Source organism: Hippocampus zosterae, chromosome 5, assembly GCF_025434085.1.
Source record: "Hippocampus zosterae strain Florida chromosome 5, ASM2543408v3, whole genome shotgun sequence".
Lineage (NCBI taxonomy): Eukaryota > Metazoa > Chordata > Actinopteri > Syngnathiformes > Syngnathidae > Hippocampus > Hippocampus zosterae.
This window is the reverse complement of record NC_067455.1, coordinates 23996482-24011649: the sequence shown is the minus strand read 5'-3', so window position 1 is coordinate 24011649 and position 15168 is coordinate 23996482. Positions and strand designations below refer to the sequence as shown.

At 42.6% G+C, this 15168-nt stretch overlaps 1 protein-coding gene across 8 annotated transcripts in view; it reads left to right on the top strand.

Moving 5' to 3' along the window:
* The window catches only part of LOC127600226 (CUB and sushi domain-containing protein 3-like), a 782730-nt gene that overhangs the window by 420728 nt on the left and 346834 nt on the right, over positions 1–15168 (top strand). For all 8 annotated transcript variants that reach the window (XR_007962299.1, XM_052064574.1, XM_052064571.1 and 5 more), the window contains 2 exons: positions 7853–8035; positions 10840–11016. Coding sequence is in view for 7 of the 8 variants with exons in the window: in XM_052064574.1 (XP_051920534.1) it covers positions 7853–8035; positions 10840–11016 (360 nt within the window). In the remaining variant the exon portion in view is untranslated. The remainder of the gene's footprint in view (positions 1–7852; positions 8036–10839; positions 11017–15168) is intronic.

The window sequence follows — 15168 nt, the reverse complement described above, 5'->3', positions numbered from 1 at the left end:
CAGACCAACTTGTGAACAACACTTGTTTCTCTCTTTTTGTGACAATCAGGCAGCAAACCTTCATTATTGTAATTTAATTCCGTTAAACATTTACTCCAGGTCAATAATGAAAGCACTGGTTAGAACATACAGATACATAATTGTGTGTGTATGTGTGTGTGTGTGTGTGTGTGTGTGTGTGTGTGTGTGTGTGTGTGTGTGCGTGTGCGTGTGTGTGTGTCTATCTATATATCTATATCTATATATAGATAGATAGAGAGTAGATATATCTGTATCTCTCTATCTCTCTGTCTCTCTCTCTCCCATTCACCCCCAGACATAGACAAACATTGACAACTCGCAAGAATGGGGGGTTTCAATGACCCAAAATAAAAGAATGAAAGAAAGAAAGAAAATTCCACTTCCTCCTGTGTGGGAATGTACTTGTCTGATAGTGCACCTCTTCGAACCAGACTCTGCTCCAGCAGTTTTCAGTTTTATTAGTCGCTGCTACTCTGTAAATGCTTCAGTTTTATTCTGTGCTTTTCTAATGACATCCTCCTGGCCAATGACACTGGAGACTTAACTGCAGCATTTGATACAGTGGATCACAGTATCCTGCTGACTCATTTGCCAATGCCCATTTGGTGGGCATTGGCAGTCGTGCTCTTGAGTGGTTTGGGTCCTATTTAGCTGAGAGAACCTTTTGTGTCAGCCTTGGCTGCTCTGAGTCATGCACTGCTCCTCTGTCATGTGGTGTTCCACAGGGCTTAATTCTGAGGCCTCTGCTGTTCTCGCTGTCTCTGCTCCCATTGGGTTCCATCTTAAGGAAACATGGTATTCCCTTCCACTGCTATGCAGATGACTGACAGATCTATGTCCCACTGAGCAAAAAAGACGCCTTCTCATTAAGGCCACTTCTATCTTGCCTGGAAGAAATCAAACCCTGGATGGCACAAAATTTCTTGAAATTCAATGAAAAGAAGACAGGTGATACTGTTTGGTCTTGTACATTCTTGTACATGGAATGTACTTGTACATTCCATACTGTAGGCTTGGGCCCCCTGTCTCCTTATCTTAAGTCAACAGTCTCAAACTTGGGCCTTAAACTTGACGGTGATTTTGAACTTGATCAGCAAATTTGTGCCGTTGTTAAATCCAGCTTCTTTCACGTTAGACAGCTGGCCAAAATAAAACCTCTCCTCTCTCATGAACACTTTGAGACAGTAATTCATGCCTTTGTCACATTTCGGCTCGATTACTGCAATGCCCTTTACTTTGGAGTCAGCCAGTCCTCCATTAAGCGCCTTCAGCTGGTCCAGAATGCCGCTGCTTGCCTCTTTACTGGAACTCATAAGAGGGAGCACATAACTCCTACCCTGGCATCCCTTCACTGGCTCCCCATACATTTTAGAGTTATTTTCAAGATCCTCTTATTTGTTTTCAAATCTCTGAATTATCTCGCGCCACCGTAACTCTCTGAGCTCATCTGCCCCTACACACCTGCCCGGCGGCTCAGGTCTGCGGACCAGACATTATTAGAAGTACCAAGAACTAAAATGAGGCTCAAAGGGGATCGAGCCTTTTCTGTTGCTGGTCCCTCGCTCTGGAATGACCTCCAGCTGAACATTCGGCAAGCCTCCTCGCTGCCCATCTTAAAAACCCTCCTCAAAACTCATTGTGTTCTTTGGCATTCAACTCAGCACGACTTAGATTTGTCCTTGGTTTTACTGTTTGGTGCTTTCTACCGTCTCTATTACCGATTTGTATTACTGTTTATTGTATGTTAAATTGCTCCATGTTTGTATGCAGTGATGGCTGTTTGAAAGTGCTCTATAAATACAGTTGAGTTGAGTAAGTAAAATTTATTTTGACCATGTCCATATTTCCCACGCTGTACCTCATGTCTATGCTTATGGGAAAAAGAAAACAAAGAGAGAGTTACTTGAAAGAGAAGTGGGCTAACTTTAATGGGAATGACGGTCTAAAATTTAATTTGAGAGAACCTAAACAAATTTCTATCGCCAAAGACTTATACAGCTTTGATCTCCCAACATCAGGGGTGCCCAATATGTTGATCGCGATCGACCGCTATCCCACACACTGGCCCCAACTCGGTCGCGAACATTGTAGGGGAAATGGGAGAAGAAAAAAAAATTGTGTTTGGTTGTGTGTTAGTAACACATATGTTTGTGTTTGTGCACAATTCATCCAAAGCATCATATCAGATTCACTTTCACAATGAAGGTATTGATAAAAAACATTTAAAAATCAGGTCACCTTTAACCTACCAGAAGTTGTCACCGGTCAGCAGTTTGCAATTGCAGCTTGCGATCAGAGCTTATAATATATCTTTTTATGTTATTCTTGTTGTCATCCAAAGTTTGTTTCATGTACAATTCACCAATGATACTGGCAAAGAATGGGAATCCGGAGCGCCAAGAGAAACATTTTAAAACAGTACACGTACGTACGATAATATACGCATTGAACAGGCTGCAAAAGTTCGTCCCGTGCCAAGGTAGGCAGTGTTTTCCTTTTCACAAAATACAAAAAAATATATATATATTTCAGTTTCATTCATGTTCGGGGCCATTATGGCTGTTGCTCATCATGGCATGTGTGTGTGCATGGGTGAGCACACGTGCGTACATGTGTGTATGAGTGCACCTACTGTACGGGGTCGATGGCGGAAGGTTGATTGCTTGAAAAGTAGATATTTGGTCAAAAAAGGTTTGGCACCGCTGCCATACCTGATCATGTTGCTGTGAGAAGAAAAAAAAGGAGGTGAGCAGACTTAAAAATTCAGCAGGGGATTCAATAATTATTTCCCCCATTGCGATAAAAGCAAGAGTTGATATTTGTAGGTCGAGTCCTGGAGCAGGAAGTCTTGTATTGTTCCGGTACTTTATAGTGTCTTCGCCTTATTACCAATATTCGGTATAATCGAACCTAAGCTATTTGCCTGGGTGTTGAGTGAGAAAGGTTTGAATAAATTATACTGTAGACCAAGGATGGCCAACCCGCAGGTCGCGAACTGCATGCGGCTCTTTGGCTGGTTCAATGCGGTAGCGCAACACCTCTGCGGTAGCGCTGCGATTCAAACAACGGCTCTAAATACACAGAACTAACTCTGTCAGCCTATCATCAATCCTGTTACTTGATTGACATACAGAGCAACCAATCAGATGACAACTGAAACACCGCTCATGAGCAAACAATGGTACATCAACGCTAAGTGCTAAGCTCTAGTCAGCTTTAAAGGTAAGGGGGGGTCAATATGTCAATCGCGATCGACCTGCAGCCAGCGGACTGGTCCGAAGTCGAGCACGAGCGTTGGGAGGAGGAAACGGGGGTGGAGGGGTATGTCTGTGTATTTCGATTTCGTGCGTGTTCAGTGAAGTTCCAGCTCTCGCTCATCTCAGTGTCTGTGTGTGTGTGTATGCTTGCATGTGCGCAATCGGGTCGTTGACGGGAAGTTTGTCGCTTCAAAAGTCGATCTTCGGTCAAACATGTAGCAAGCTGACCCAAGTAGTAACTACTGCAGCTTCTGTTTGTGTGTGTGTGTGTGTGTGTGTGTGCGTGTGTGTGTGTGTGTGTGTGTGTGTGTGTGTGTGTGTGTGCGTGCACATGCGCAATGGGACTTTTTGCAGCAACAGAGTAAAAAAAAAAGACTCTTCGTCTCCGACTGGTTGGCCACCCCTGCTGTAGACCGTCGCCACAGTGATGAACCTGCTGTGACGCATAAAGACATTTGGATAATGCCTATGAGTAAGGTTCAGACAAATTACAAATAGGATTGTTAACAGCTAACTGAGCACATTTACTGGCCTCAAACTATTCCTCCGTTGAGCTCTTCCCGAATTATTGAAACAGCGCCTTTGTGCCAAAAATAATGGGCCATTACTGTTCACCACATCCCAATGGACCAAAACGTTTCAGCATTTCCCACTTTTGAAAGGACACACCAGACGATGTTTCGATGTGTCGGCAAAAAGCAAAATTTAGAAAATAACCTAAAAAGTGACGCTTAATCCTCGATGACCTCATCGTGACAAGGCAAAATTTGTTTCCTGCAATTCACTCCATAGGAGGACATCATCTTTGACTTTATCTGAAAGCACGCTCAGAGGAAAATACCTTTTTTTTGGGGATGCGCTCCTCTTTCTTCCTGGGCTCTTCCGTCCCATCACCCTTAAGCTCTTGAGCATTTAAGTGGATTGTCTTCCTTTTGAATGCTGACTTGTTTTGATCAACTCACTGAACCAGATGTAATGTTAGTCAGCAGACCAGATTGCCAGCGTTTTGTTCTTCGTGTAGCTGTGTGAACTCTGCACTCACCATTGTTTGTGTATACTCTTGTCACTCCGAAGTAGCGGCATAGGTGAATTTGGTCATACCTACTAGTCACGAGAAGAACTTGAATCTACTTCACAATGTCTGCATTTGCTCTTTGTTCTTAATGGATTTGAGTTGTAGAATAGTTAATGTCTTTAGGGTTTAATTTCATCCATCCATTTTCTGAAGCCGCTTGATCCTCACATGGGTAACCCGGCGTGCCGCAGCATATCCCAGCTATCTTCGGGTAACTTGAACCAGTAACAGGTAACTGGTAAGTAGATGTACTGTACTTTCTTTGCTCTTCGAATCAAGAATCAGGTCGTTTGCAAGTCATTTAGCACCATGCTCTCCACAAACATGCGGTTTGATAAACCGGAGAGGGGGCACCCATCATCCGGGCGCACCGCAGCCCAGTGTCGAACGGCGTTCCGCGCGGCCGGGGCCGCTAACCTTGACCAACCAGGGGGCGGCGGCGCTACGGTATCGGCACATCTAGGCGGGATTCTGACTTAGAGGCGTTCAGTCATAATCCCGCAGATGGTAGCCTCGCACCATTGGCTCCTCAGCCAAGCACATACACCAAATGTCTGAACCTGCGGTTCCTCTCGTACTGAGCAGGATTGCTATTGCAACAACACATACTGGTAACTTGCCAGCCAATCTTAGGGCACACATAGACCACCGCGCTCGCAATCACATCTCGGGACAATTTAGAGTGTTCCAGTAGCCTGTCATGCATGTTTTTAGAATGTGACAGGAAGCCGGAGAAAACTCACACAGGCACAGGGGAGAACGTGCAAACTCCACACAGATAGGCTAGAACCCGGAATTGAATCCTGCATTGTGAGGCCGGCGTACTAACCAGTCTATCACCATGCCACCCGGGTTTAATTCCAATTAATTATTCATGATTTGAAGAGCAAAGAAAGTACAGTACATCTACTTAAAACGGTATAAAAGGAAGGTTTGAAAGAAACGTATGTTTCTGGTATGTAAGCAAATGATTGCTGAATTATAATATCACAGGACTTGCCGTCCTGTGAAAAACACATATGCCCTTTTTGGTCTTTTTTTCCACGTTTCTACATTAATGGGCTGTCCGCCTTTCAAGCATCCCATGAACGTAGTTTAAAAAAAATAATAATTCGTAAGTGTTTCACAGGACAGAGATGTTGTACTATCTCAGAGTTCAACTATTCAGCTACATTTTCATGATGATTATGTGACTTTGATGAGCACACCGACTCTAGTGAGCAGGGCTGGATCGAGAAGACATGAAAGAAAAAAGTAAAACATGACAAAAATGTACACAGATGTTTTTCGCAGGACAGGACAAGTTGAGTTGAAGGCCTTTAATTTCCTTACAAGACATGAAGTCAAATCCTCCACCATCCCAATTAGTGAGATTATAGCTGTCACCGGTCTGCCTTACCTAAACGAAGGAGTCTCATTAAGTCCTGGCAGATGCTTTTGGGGTCGTGCACACAGCACAAATAATATGCAGAACTCACATGCAGCTTGTCTGAGGGCACGCACATGTGGCTTTACAAGACTACATTCAGATGGAGACAACTCAAGAGCAGTCGCTCCAGACACACTCGACTGCAGTATAACGGTAGCGAATGTATTCACACATGCTCAATGTTTTACCCGTGCGACACACTGGCGTTTCATCTCCAGTTGACGGAACAAATCCAGTTGTGTGCTTCTGAATAACGATGTGCATAGAAGATAGGAGCTTTGCACAGTTAAGCTTTGTCAACACACTATTAGCTCAGCTGCTTGCTGCTCTGTTGGCAGAGCAAGCAGTCAACACACGGGAAATGATGCACAGCTCCAGGAAAATTATCTTTAGGCCAATAAGGAGCAGATTTCTTGCAAAAATGCAGGATGTACTTGAGGTACACACAGGATAAGCGGCTCAGAAAATGGATGGATGGATACTTACATCGAAATTAGCACAAAATCAGTCACGAGATTTCGCCATGCTTTTGTTGCATGTAAACCTCAGTCCAACCAACCATATTGCTCCGTTCAAGTTTGGCGTTGATCAACAGCAACATCCAGCCAATGACAATCATCTTGCAGAGTGTGGCAAGGAGAGAGAAAGGGAGCAGAGGCAGCCGCAGCAAGACCGCACACACCCGAGAAATCCATTTCCATGTGAGCTGGAGTTGTGAGCATGTTTGTGGGACACTGTCAAGTAGATTCAGTTCACATATTGTTTTTTTTTTAACATGCTAGATGATGGTTTTTGCAAAATCGTCATATTTTGTGTCTCTTTTTATAGTGCTTATACTGTTATAAATAAAGCATTTTGAATTGTCTTGTACATAAAATGTGCTATACAAGTGACTTTGCATTACCTTTTATTTGGTGGGACACATTAAAAATAATTTGTAGTAAATATTAGTCAGCTAAATTAAGCCATCGGATAATTGGAATTGATTTCAAAAGCAAGAAAAGGTGGTCAAAATTAAATTACACCAGTCACCGTCTTTACGTGATTTATATGGAGAGTCTTTTTATCCCCATTCCAACTCAACTGATTCAAGCTGAAGATCTCTGGTCGCCTGCCTGTATGCTCCACTGCGTTCATCAGAAGAGCCTTCCTACAGCAGTGTGAGAACACGCAGATCTAAACGTTCACATCATTTATCAGGTTGGAGTTCGTTTGTCATGTGAGTAGCGGAATTTGAAGAAGCAGACATGACACGGAAGTTGAAAAGTAAAAGTCTTTGTCCACAAAAATAAAAAGTAACTGGAATGGGAAGACATGGAAGAAAGTTTACATTCTGACTTAAAGAAAGCTTGACGTACTGAGAAGGTGTCAGTGAGTAACTCGAGCTTCTATACTGAGAGACATCCAGCCTATATGACAGGATAAAGGTAACAGAACAGAATAGCAACTGAAACATCAAGGAATAACCAGTCACCATATTTCCCTCCCCTTTTTAGCCTAAGATTCTTTTTGTGACATGGATTTTACTTGGTTTATTTATATTCACCAACAAATAGTCTTTGAACAGTTGTGTCAACTAATGATAGATATCAATGTTCAGTGAGAGTTATTGAGGTGTATTTAGTTGGGATACGCGGAAAGTACTGCTGTATCTTCCACTACATTGCTGTGAGAAGAGAATTTGGAACAATGACAATGTGCGCCAGGCTCTTGAAATCGCCCTTTGTGTGTCATATTTTACAACCCCAGTTTGTTGCCACTTATATCTACCCCGCTGTCTTTATAGATTGAGAGCGGCTGGTGTCAAACCATTAAGAAGTATTACTCCTGCAGGTTGTTGGTTTGGTGACAACATCTCGTTGGAGTCTTGGGTGTTTCATTGCAGCCTTCAGAACAAATCAAAAGATATATGAACCAAAGTATTTTTTTTTCTGTTGTGCTGCTTGACAGTTGGATTCACGGTGGTACATATCAAAAGGGTTCATCTGTGAGAGCGTTGTGTTTGCCAAAGGGCACACAAGCTTGTGTTTTTGATTTCATTGCTCTCTGTGTGGTTATCTCTCACTGCAGGCAACATCGTGGGGACCTGTGGGGATCCTGGCACGCCTACACATGCCAGCAGGGAAGCAGGGAACTTCAAAGTGCGAAGCAAGGTGCGATTCACCTGCGCAATTGGACATACGCTGTATGGCTCAGCAGAGAGGATTTGCTTCCCCAATGGGACATGGTCAGGGAGACAGCCATTCTGCAAATGTAAGGGAACTCTCACATTAAATTCTTTTGAAAGAGAACAATGCACGATCATGAACAAATGTATTCCCAAAAAGACAGGAATATAAAGTGACTTATTAAAATGAATTTTAACCCATAATAGTTTCCATTTAAATACATCCATCAATCAATTTTCTAATCTGCTTGCCCTCACAAGGGTCACAGGCCTGCTGGAGCCTATTAGAGCTCACTTCGGGCAGTAGGCAGGGTACACCATGAACTGGTTGCCAGCCAATCACAGGGCACACATAGACAAAAAACCTTTCATGCTCACAATCACACCGAGGGACAATTTAGAGCATCTGTGTCAAACTCAGGTCCTAGAGGGCCACCGTCCTGCATGTTTTCCAAGTCTCCGTGTTGCAATACACCTGATTCAAATGATCAGATCATCAGCAAACTCTGCGGAAGCCTGACATTGAACCTGTTCATTTGAATCAGGTATGCTGCAACAGGGAGACTTGGAAACCATGCAGGAGAGCAGCCCTCCAGGACCTGAGTTTGACACCTATGATTTAGAGTGTTCCATTAACCTGACATGCATGTTTTTTGGAATGTGGGAGGAAAACGCAGTACCCAGAGAAAACCCACGCAGGCACGGGGAGAACATGCAAATTCCACACAGAAAAGGCCGGAGCCTGAACCGAACCCTGCACCTCTGCATTGTGAGGCTGATGTGCTAACCAGTCGACCACCGTGCCTCCCATTTAAATACAAAAACCCCAATAACTTAATGTCCAGCCAACAAGCACAAACACATGAGACTTACTGTATAAACACTATAAACTGTATTTTTAGGTCTGTATTCAAAAAGGCCCTGGTATGGGTTTTTAATGACGTCCTGGCAAATTACACTGGAAACTGTGTGTGTTTAGTTTTATTAAATTATACTGCAGTGTGAGCTACTATGGATCAAAGTAATCTGTTGGCTCATTCGCAGCACCAGATGGTCATTCGTGGTTGCACCCTGGAGAGATGTAGATGCTTTTTGGGTGACAGAACCTTTCGTGTTAGCCTTAGTTTGTCCAGAGTCATGTCACTGTCATGTGGTGTTCCACAGGGTAGAAATCGGGGTTCTGTGCTATTTCACTGTATCTGCTCCATTTGGGTTCCATCTTGCCAATGACTGTCAAATGGATGTCCTGCTGAGCATAATGGACACTTTCTCATTGAGGCCACTTTTGTCCTGGCTGGAGGAAATCAAGACCAGCATGGCACTGACTCAATTTCTTGAATTTCAATGAAAAGTGAACAGAAGTGATTTTTTTTCTCCTCTCGATTTTCTCCAAACTGATTTGCCTACCGGTAATTCCCTGGAAAATGTGAAACTGTGATTTATGCTGAAAACAAACGTGACTAAGATTTGACAATTAGCACATATGCTCAAGCACACTCCCACGGGTGTGTGAGGACATCACACACACACACACACCATCACCAGGTTCCATAATCCTGATTCGACACGCACCCACACGCACGCACATATTGGTAAGTCACTCAGGAGATAGAGTAGGGACAGAGGCAAGTGTAGACATGAAACAAGAGGCAGCCTGTCTTGAAATCTGGGGAAAAGTGAGAACAGTGAAAGAAAAGGCTGACGCGAGGAAATGAGTGATTGAGCGAGACTGTGACAAAATAGAGAAATTGAATGAAAAACAGGCATCTCAAAAAGAATTCAGAAGGTCTGGCGAGTTGCCTGCCATATTAGAAATGACACTGTCACTGTGCCAAGATGACCAACAGTCAAGGATAGAGAAAACAACTCTAAAATGTACCTCAGTATCCGATTAAGTTTCCTTTGCAGGATGACGAGCTGGGTTTGTCCCTACAAATGTCTTCAAAATTAACTATCATTTATAATTCTGTACAAAAGTTGCCAAAACGACAGTCGCCAAGACACCTTGCAAAAAGGCCTCTGTTGGTCAAGAGTCATTGGGTGGAAACCCTCTCATTAATATTGCATTTAGTTGTAAAATGATAATTTGATGATGTAAATTTAGCTTCGATTTTTTAGTTTGATTTCAATGTGGTCATCCCAAATGAACTATGGTTTGGAGTAATCTGCTGCATCTCTTAAAATTGTTGATAAATTGTTAGCTTTTCAGTCAAATGCAGACTAACGTGGTAAATTTAGGATACTCATACAATTATGTTATTATCAATGGTCCACAGTAACTGGATAATGTTAATTTCTTCTTCTTGATTGCCTTTGCCGCTTGTCCAACATTCTAAGCATGACATCTTTGAAAGTGTATTTAAACATTCACATTAAACGTTAACAGCTGCCTACTTCCTGTGTTGAGGCCCTATCAGTGCCGTGACGGCGAGTGACTCATTGCTGCTCCTGCTTCGCTCATTAGTATTCCTTAAATAAAGCTGTTAGACTATGGATGAAAGGTTCTTTGCTGCTTCACGGCCTCTTACAACAAAAACAAGGCTTCCCTGCTCCGCTTATTAGAGGCAAATAGGCATAATGAGAGAACAAGCCAATGAGTTTCATTTACCCTTTTCCAAACTTTTCGAATAAGCATTAAACCATCTTTAAAAAAAGAAAAACATTCCACGTGGTCCAAAGCAAGGCATCATCTCACTCAGAAATAAATATGAATATCATTGTAATATCAAACAGATTTTTCCAAAACCCTTCAAACACCTAGAGACCAACACAGATTATTTCCCTGACTCCCAAATGTCAGGTTGTTAAGTAAAAAAATAGAAAATTTGAAGTCCATGATTGTTTTTCCCCTGCGATCCTCACCTTTTCTCATGTCTCACCTTTGTTGCAGCTGTGCAGTGTGGGAACCCAGGGACACCTGCTCATGGCCGTATTGCCCGTGTGAATGGCACAACCTTCTCCCACTCCATTGTATATTCTTGTTTGGAAGGCTATTTCCTCTCAGGTGTACCTACACGCCAATGTCTGGCGAATGGCACATGGTCTGGCATTGCTCCAAACTGCACAAGTGAGTATTGCATGCACAGAATATTGTTGAAAGGTCACAGACCAAAGATTGAAGAGTTTTAATTTTTTTTAGACCTCTAGTACCCTTTTACAATGCATAACTGTCATTAAAAAGTGATTAGATCATTGGTAGACAGCGGTTTAATCAATAAATAAGATTCAGAATGCGTCATCTGCAGTTTGAATCTCGCGCCCTCTCGTATTTCCGGAGCTGTGATGTCACAGAAGACAAAGATGTTGTGGCTGCCGTGGCATGCGACTGTGTGTTTTCCGTGTTCACTTGGTCTCCACATGCTTCCACACTTAATCAACGGAACATTCGCTGTGGCAGTTGGTGAAGTGTTGACACGAATGGTGAAGGAAGTGGCCAAAAAGTTGCATGCACCAACAACATCTAATAATGGAGATTGTGAATTGAGTCATTGGAGGAAAAAATAAAGGTAATTCTTCTGCCTACATGACAAGCTGCCCGACATGGCAAAGCCTGTCAGGATGGCGTGTTCTAAACAGGCCCTTTTCTTGTTTGCCGTTCTTTGTTTTTCCTGTGCATATGATACACATCTCCAACTTTCATGCATTGAACCTGCAGCTCAAGATTGTCCCTGCAGGTACGACCAACACATGATGATGAATCTCACACGCGCAGCAACGCCGGCCGACTGTTCATAGCTCTAAAGATGTTGCACTCCCGAGTTGAGGTTGCAAGAGCAAATATATAAAGATGTAGAAGTGCAAAATCATACCAGCCTGTTTCCAATCTGCTCTGCGCGGTATTGTATTGACTTATTGTGTCAACCCCAAACCAAGCTCCTCGGTGTCATTGTCACGGACACCTAAGACAAAAAGCAACACATAAATCGAGTGAACTGTCACTGAATTGAAAAGTTTTATTTTTATTGTCAATATCTGCAAATGAGCATTGCAATGATTAGTAAATATGGCATATTATATTAAGCTGTCAAATACATTTCATAGTCCACGGCTCCAAAAATCCTCAACATTCACTCCAATTCTTTTCGTTTTAGTGACACACTCAAGCAATATTACCAATTATAGTCTGTTCGAATCTCATTCCTGTTTGTCATTTGCATGCTGTGCCAATGCTTGTTTCTTTGGCCTCCTCCATCAAAAAAAACAATTTCCATTGATATGGATTTAAGTGTGAATGTTTATTTGTCAATGACTGAATCCAAATTCCCTATATAGTGCATTGTTGAGGGGTCACGCCTGTTTGTAGGGGTGTCGGAATGCCCAGAGAGTTACATTTAGTGTACCCACAATCCACTTGGAAACATAGTGAGTATCGATGTATCTCTCATAAGGTTAACACAGACATGAATGCACATAAAAATGTTGGTGTGGTCCTCAAATTAGCGCCAGAATTTGTTTAGTGCTCATTGTTTTCCTGACCCATATCAACCTCATGGAAGACTTACGGCACATCTGTGCTTGATTTATCATTTTATGTATGTTATTTTAATATAAGTGAATAAACATCCATCCATCCATTTTCTGAACCGCTTTATCCTCACAAGGGTCGCGGGGGGTGCTGGAGCCTATCCCGACTATCTTCGGGCAGAAGGCGGGTGACACACTCAACCGGTTAACGGCTAATCACAGGGCACACAGAGGCAAACAACCGTGCTCACACTCACAAAGAGGGACAATTTAGAGTGTTCAATCAGCCTGGCATGCATGTTTTTGGAATGTGGGAGGAAACCAGAGTACCCGAAGAAAACCCATGCAGGCACGGGGACAACATGCAAACTCAACACAGGAAGGCCAGAATCGAACCCATTACCTCTGCACTGTGAGGTCGCACGCTCGGCACTGGCTCACCAGGCCGGCCTGAATAATTGTTTCTTTTTTTACAATTGTCAATTATTATTTACTAATTATGAAAACATACCAGCGTTCCGTTTCACAAAGCAGGTTTGGTGATAACTCAGAGATCGTTAACCCTCAATTGAGTTTTCCGTTTTCAAAAAGGGAGGTAACTCAAACCAGAGAAAGAGGGGTAACTCTAGCCCAGTGATTCTTAACCTGGGTTCAATCGAACTCCAGGGGTTCGGTGCATCGGTCTCAGAGGTTCGACATAGCCTCTGCCAAGGAAGTTAAGACATACCCGACTCAACATGCTAATAAGATATGATACGCCCGTTTGGCCATCACTGGCTGCAGATGATCACATTACATTGCTTGTCCAATCAGCGCTGTAGGAAATTTAGTTCGCTCAAAAGTCAACGTGTGACTGTCACGATAGTAACTTGTGTGATTTTTTTTTGAATGTTTTAATACATGCTAACTATAGCAAGCAAAAAAAAAGTGGTCGGACGAATATGTACCACATGGATTCGCATGCATCACGCAACGTGATGGGATTCAACATCCTACCTGCATCATTTGTCATGCCAAGTTGAGGAACTACCGTCTCGCACCAGCAAAACTGAAGGACCACTTCTTGAATTGTTATTTTTCAGTGATGAGGGGTTCGATGAATGTGCAGATGAACTGGTTGGGTCGGTACCTCTAATAAGGTTAAGAAGCACTGCTCGAGCCTGTTTCAAAGAGGTAATTTTAAGCTCTCGGTCATTTACCGTAGTAATAAAGTCAATGAACCTAACCTGGTCGGGACCAGGTTTTTTCTCAATGAACCTCAAGTTTCTCTATATCGCCGTCCTCTTTCAGAGCCATACATTCCATTTCATGTCGTCACTCATTCAGTCAACAGGGAGTTGGCATAGCCTGGTACTGCTGTCTGTCATTAAAAAAATTAAAACTAAATATCAGAGTCCATATATCTGAGGTCCATTTGGCACAGTAGGTGACAAACATAGCATGTCCTAAAGATCCCGTGGATGAAGGTGCCGCATTACTGTGCAGAGAACTGGATATTGATCAGTATGTGGTTATCAGACCGTGCGTCGATATTGTAGCATTTTCAGACAATTATCTTTTTCATGTCCATCATCTACATCAGTGTTTTTCAATCTTTAACGAGCCAAGGCACATTTCTTTCATTGAAAAAAATCCCGTGGCACACCACTTGCTGAAAATGTGAAAAAAAGCTTATTTTAACAATGAAGTATTAAATTGTGTTTTTTTTTAATATTGAAATTTAAAAATAATGCTATATTATTACACCTTTAATCCGAATCAAACTGATCCAATATTTTATCATCTTTCATATTTATGTGTGATAAATGGTTTGGATGAACAGAGATCTGATATCCTGGCCGCAATCAATGAAAGACACAAAGCTCTTCTTCCACAGCTCTCATTCTCATGTTTTTAGTTTTTACAGCAGTGAGGCTATTTCTTTAACCACATCTCATTTACAATATAAATCAGCATGTATTGTATTGTACAATGGCTTTGCAGGTGGCAAGTATTAATTGCTCTGCCACTTTTTTGATTTAGCCACAAGTTCAGCTACATGGTAACTTGCTTTCAAGACTCTCGTTTACCTTTGCGGTTTTGCACTTCTTTCTGAAAATGAGTTCAAACTCACTGTATGAGCGCATGAATACGTCCAGTTCGAGAAGGGTAAAAAACGCAGGCCTCCTCTTCCCCGTTACCGTGGTGACTCAAATATTTTGCTCCATTGATACTGGCTTTTCAGAGTTGTGGTGCACATGCTTAACCGATGAAGCGACTCCGAGTCGATTCAACGGATTCAAATCCACTGTTGTGGAACCGGAATCTCAGTTTCCTATTTCCGAGGGGATCAACTCAGAGTTCAGCATTAGACACAGAGTTTCTTGGACACTTTTTGTGAAACACCCCCCCAACAATATAAATACATATCTAACACAAATGAACTGCATGGCACATTCAAAAAATAAATTTGCCCCCTTTGACTTGCAGTGTCAGATGTGTGATTTCTAGGGTAATGGTCCAGTGCCCAAGCATTTATTTTTTTGCAAGACAGACCCCAATGATATATTTTGACGGACCGTTGGATCTATAACACAGCGACATGGCTGTCCTATGTCCTGTTTGGCCACTGTCTAACGGCGATGTAGTTGCTGGCGCTGGAGCTAGCCTCGTCAAGCCAGCTGCGAAAACAACAATTGATCATACTTTACACGACCCACCGCAAGGGTCAAGTTCAAAATAAAATCACAACAAATTGGGCTCTACATGAGAATCA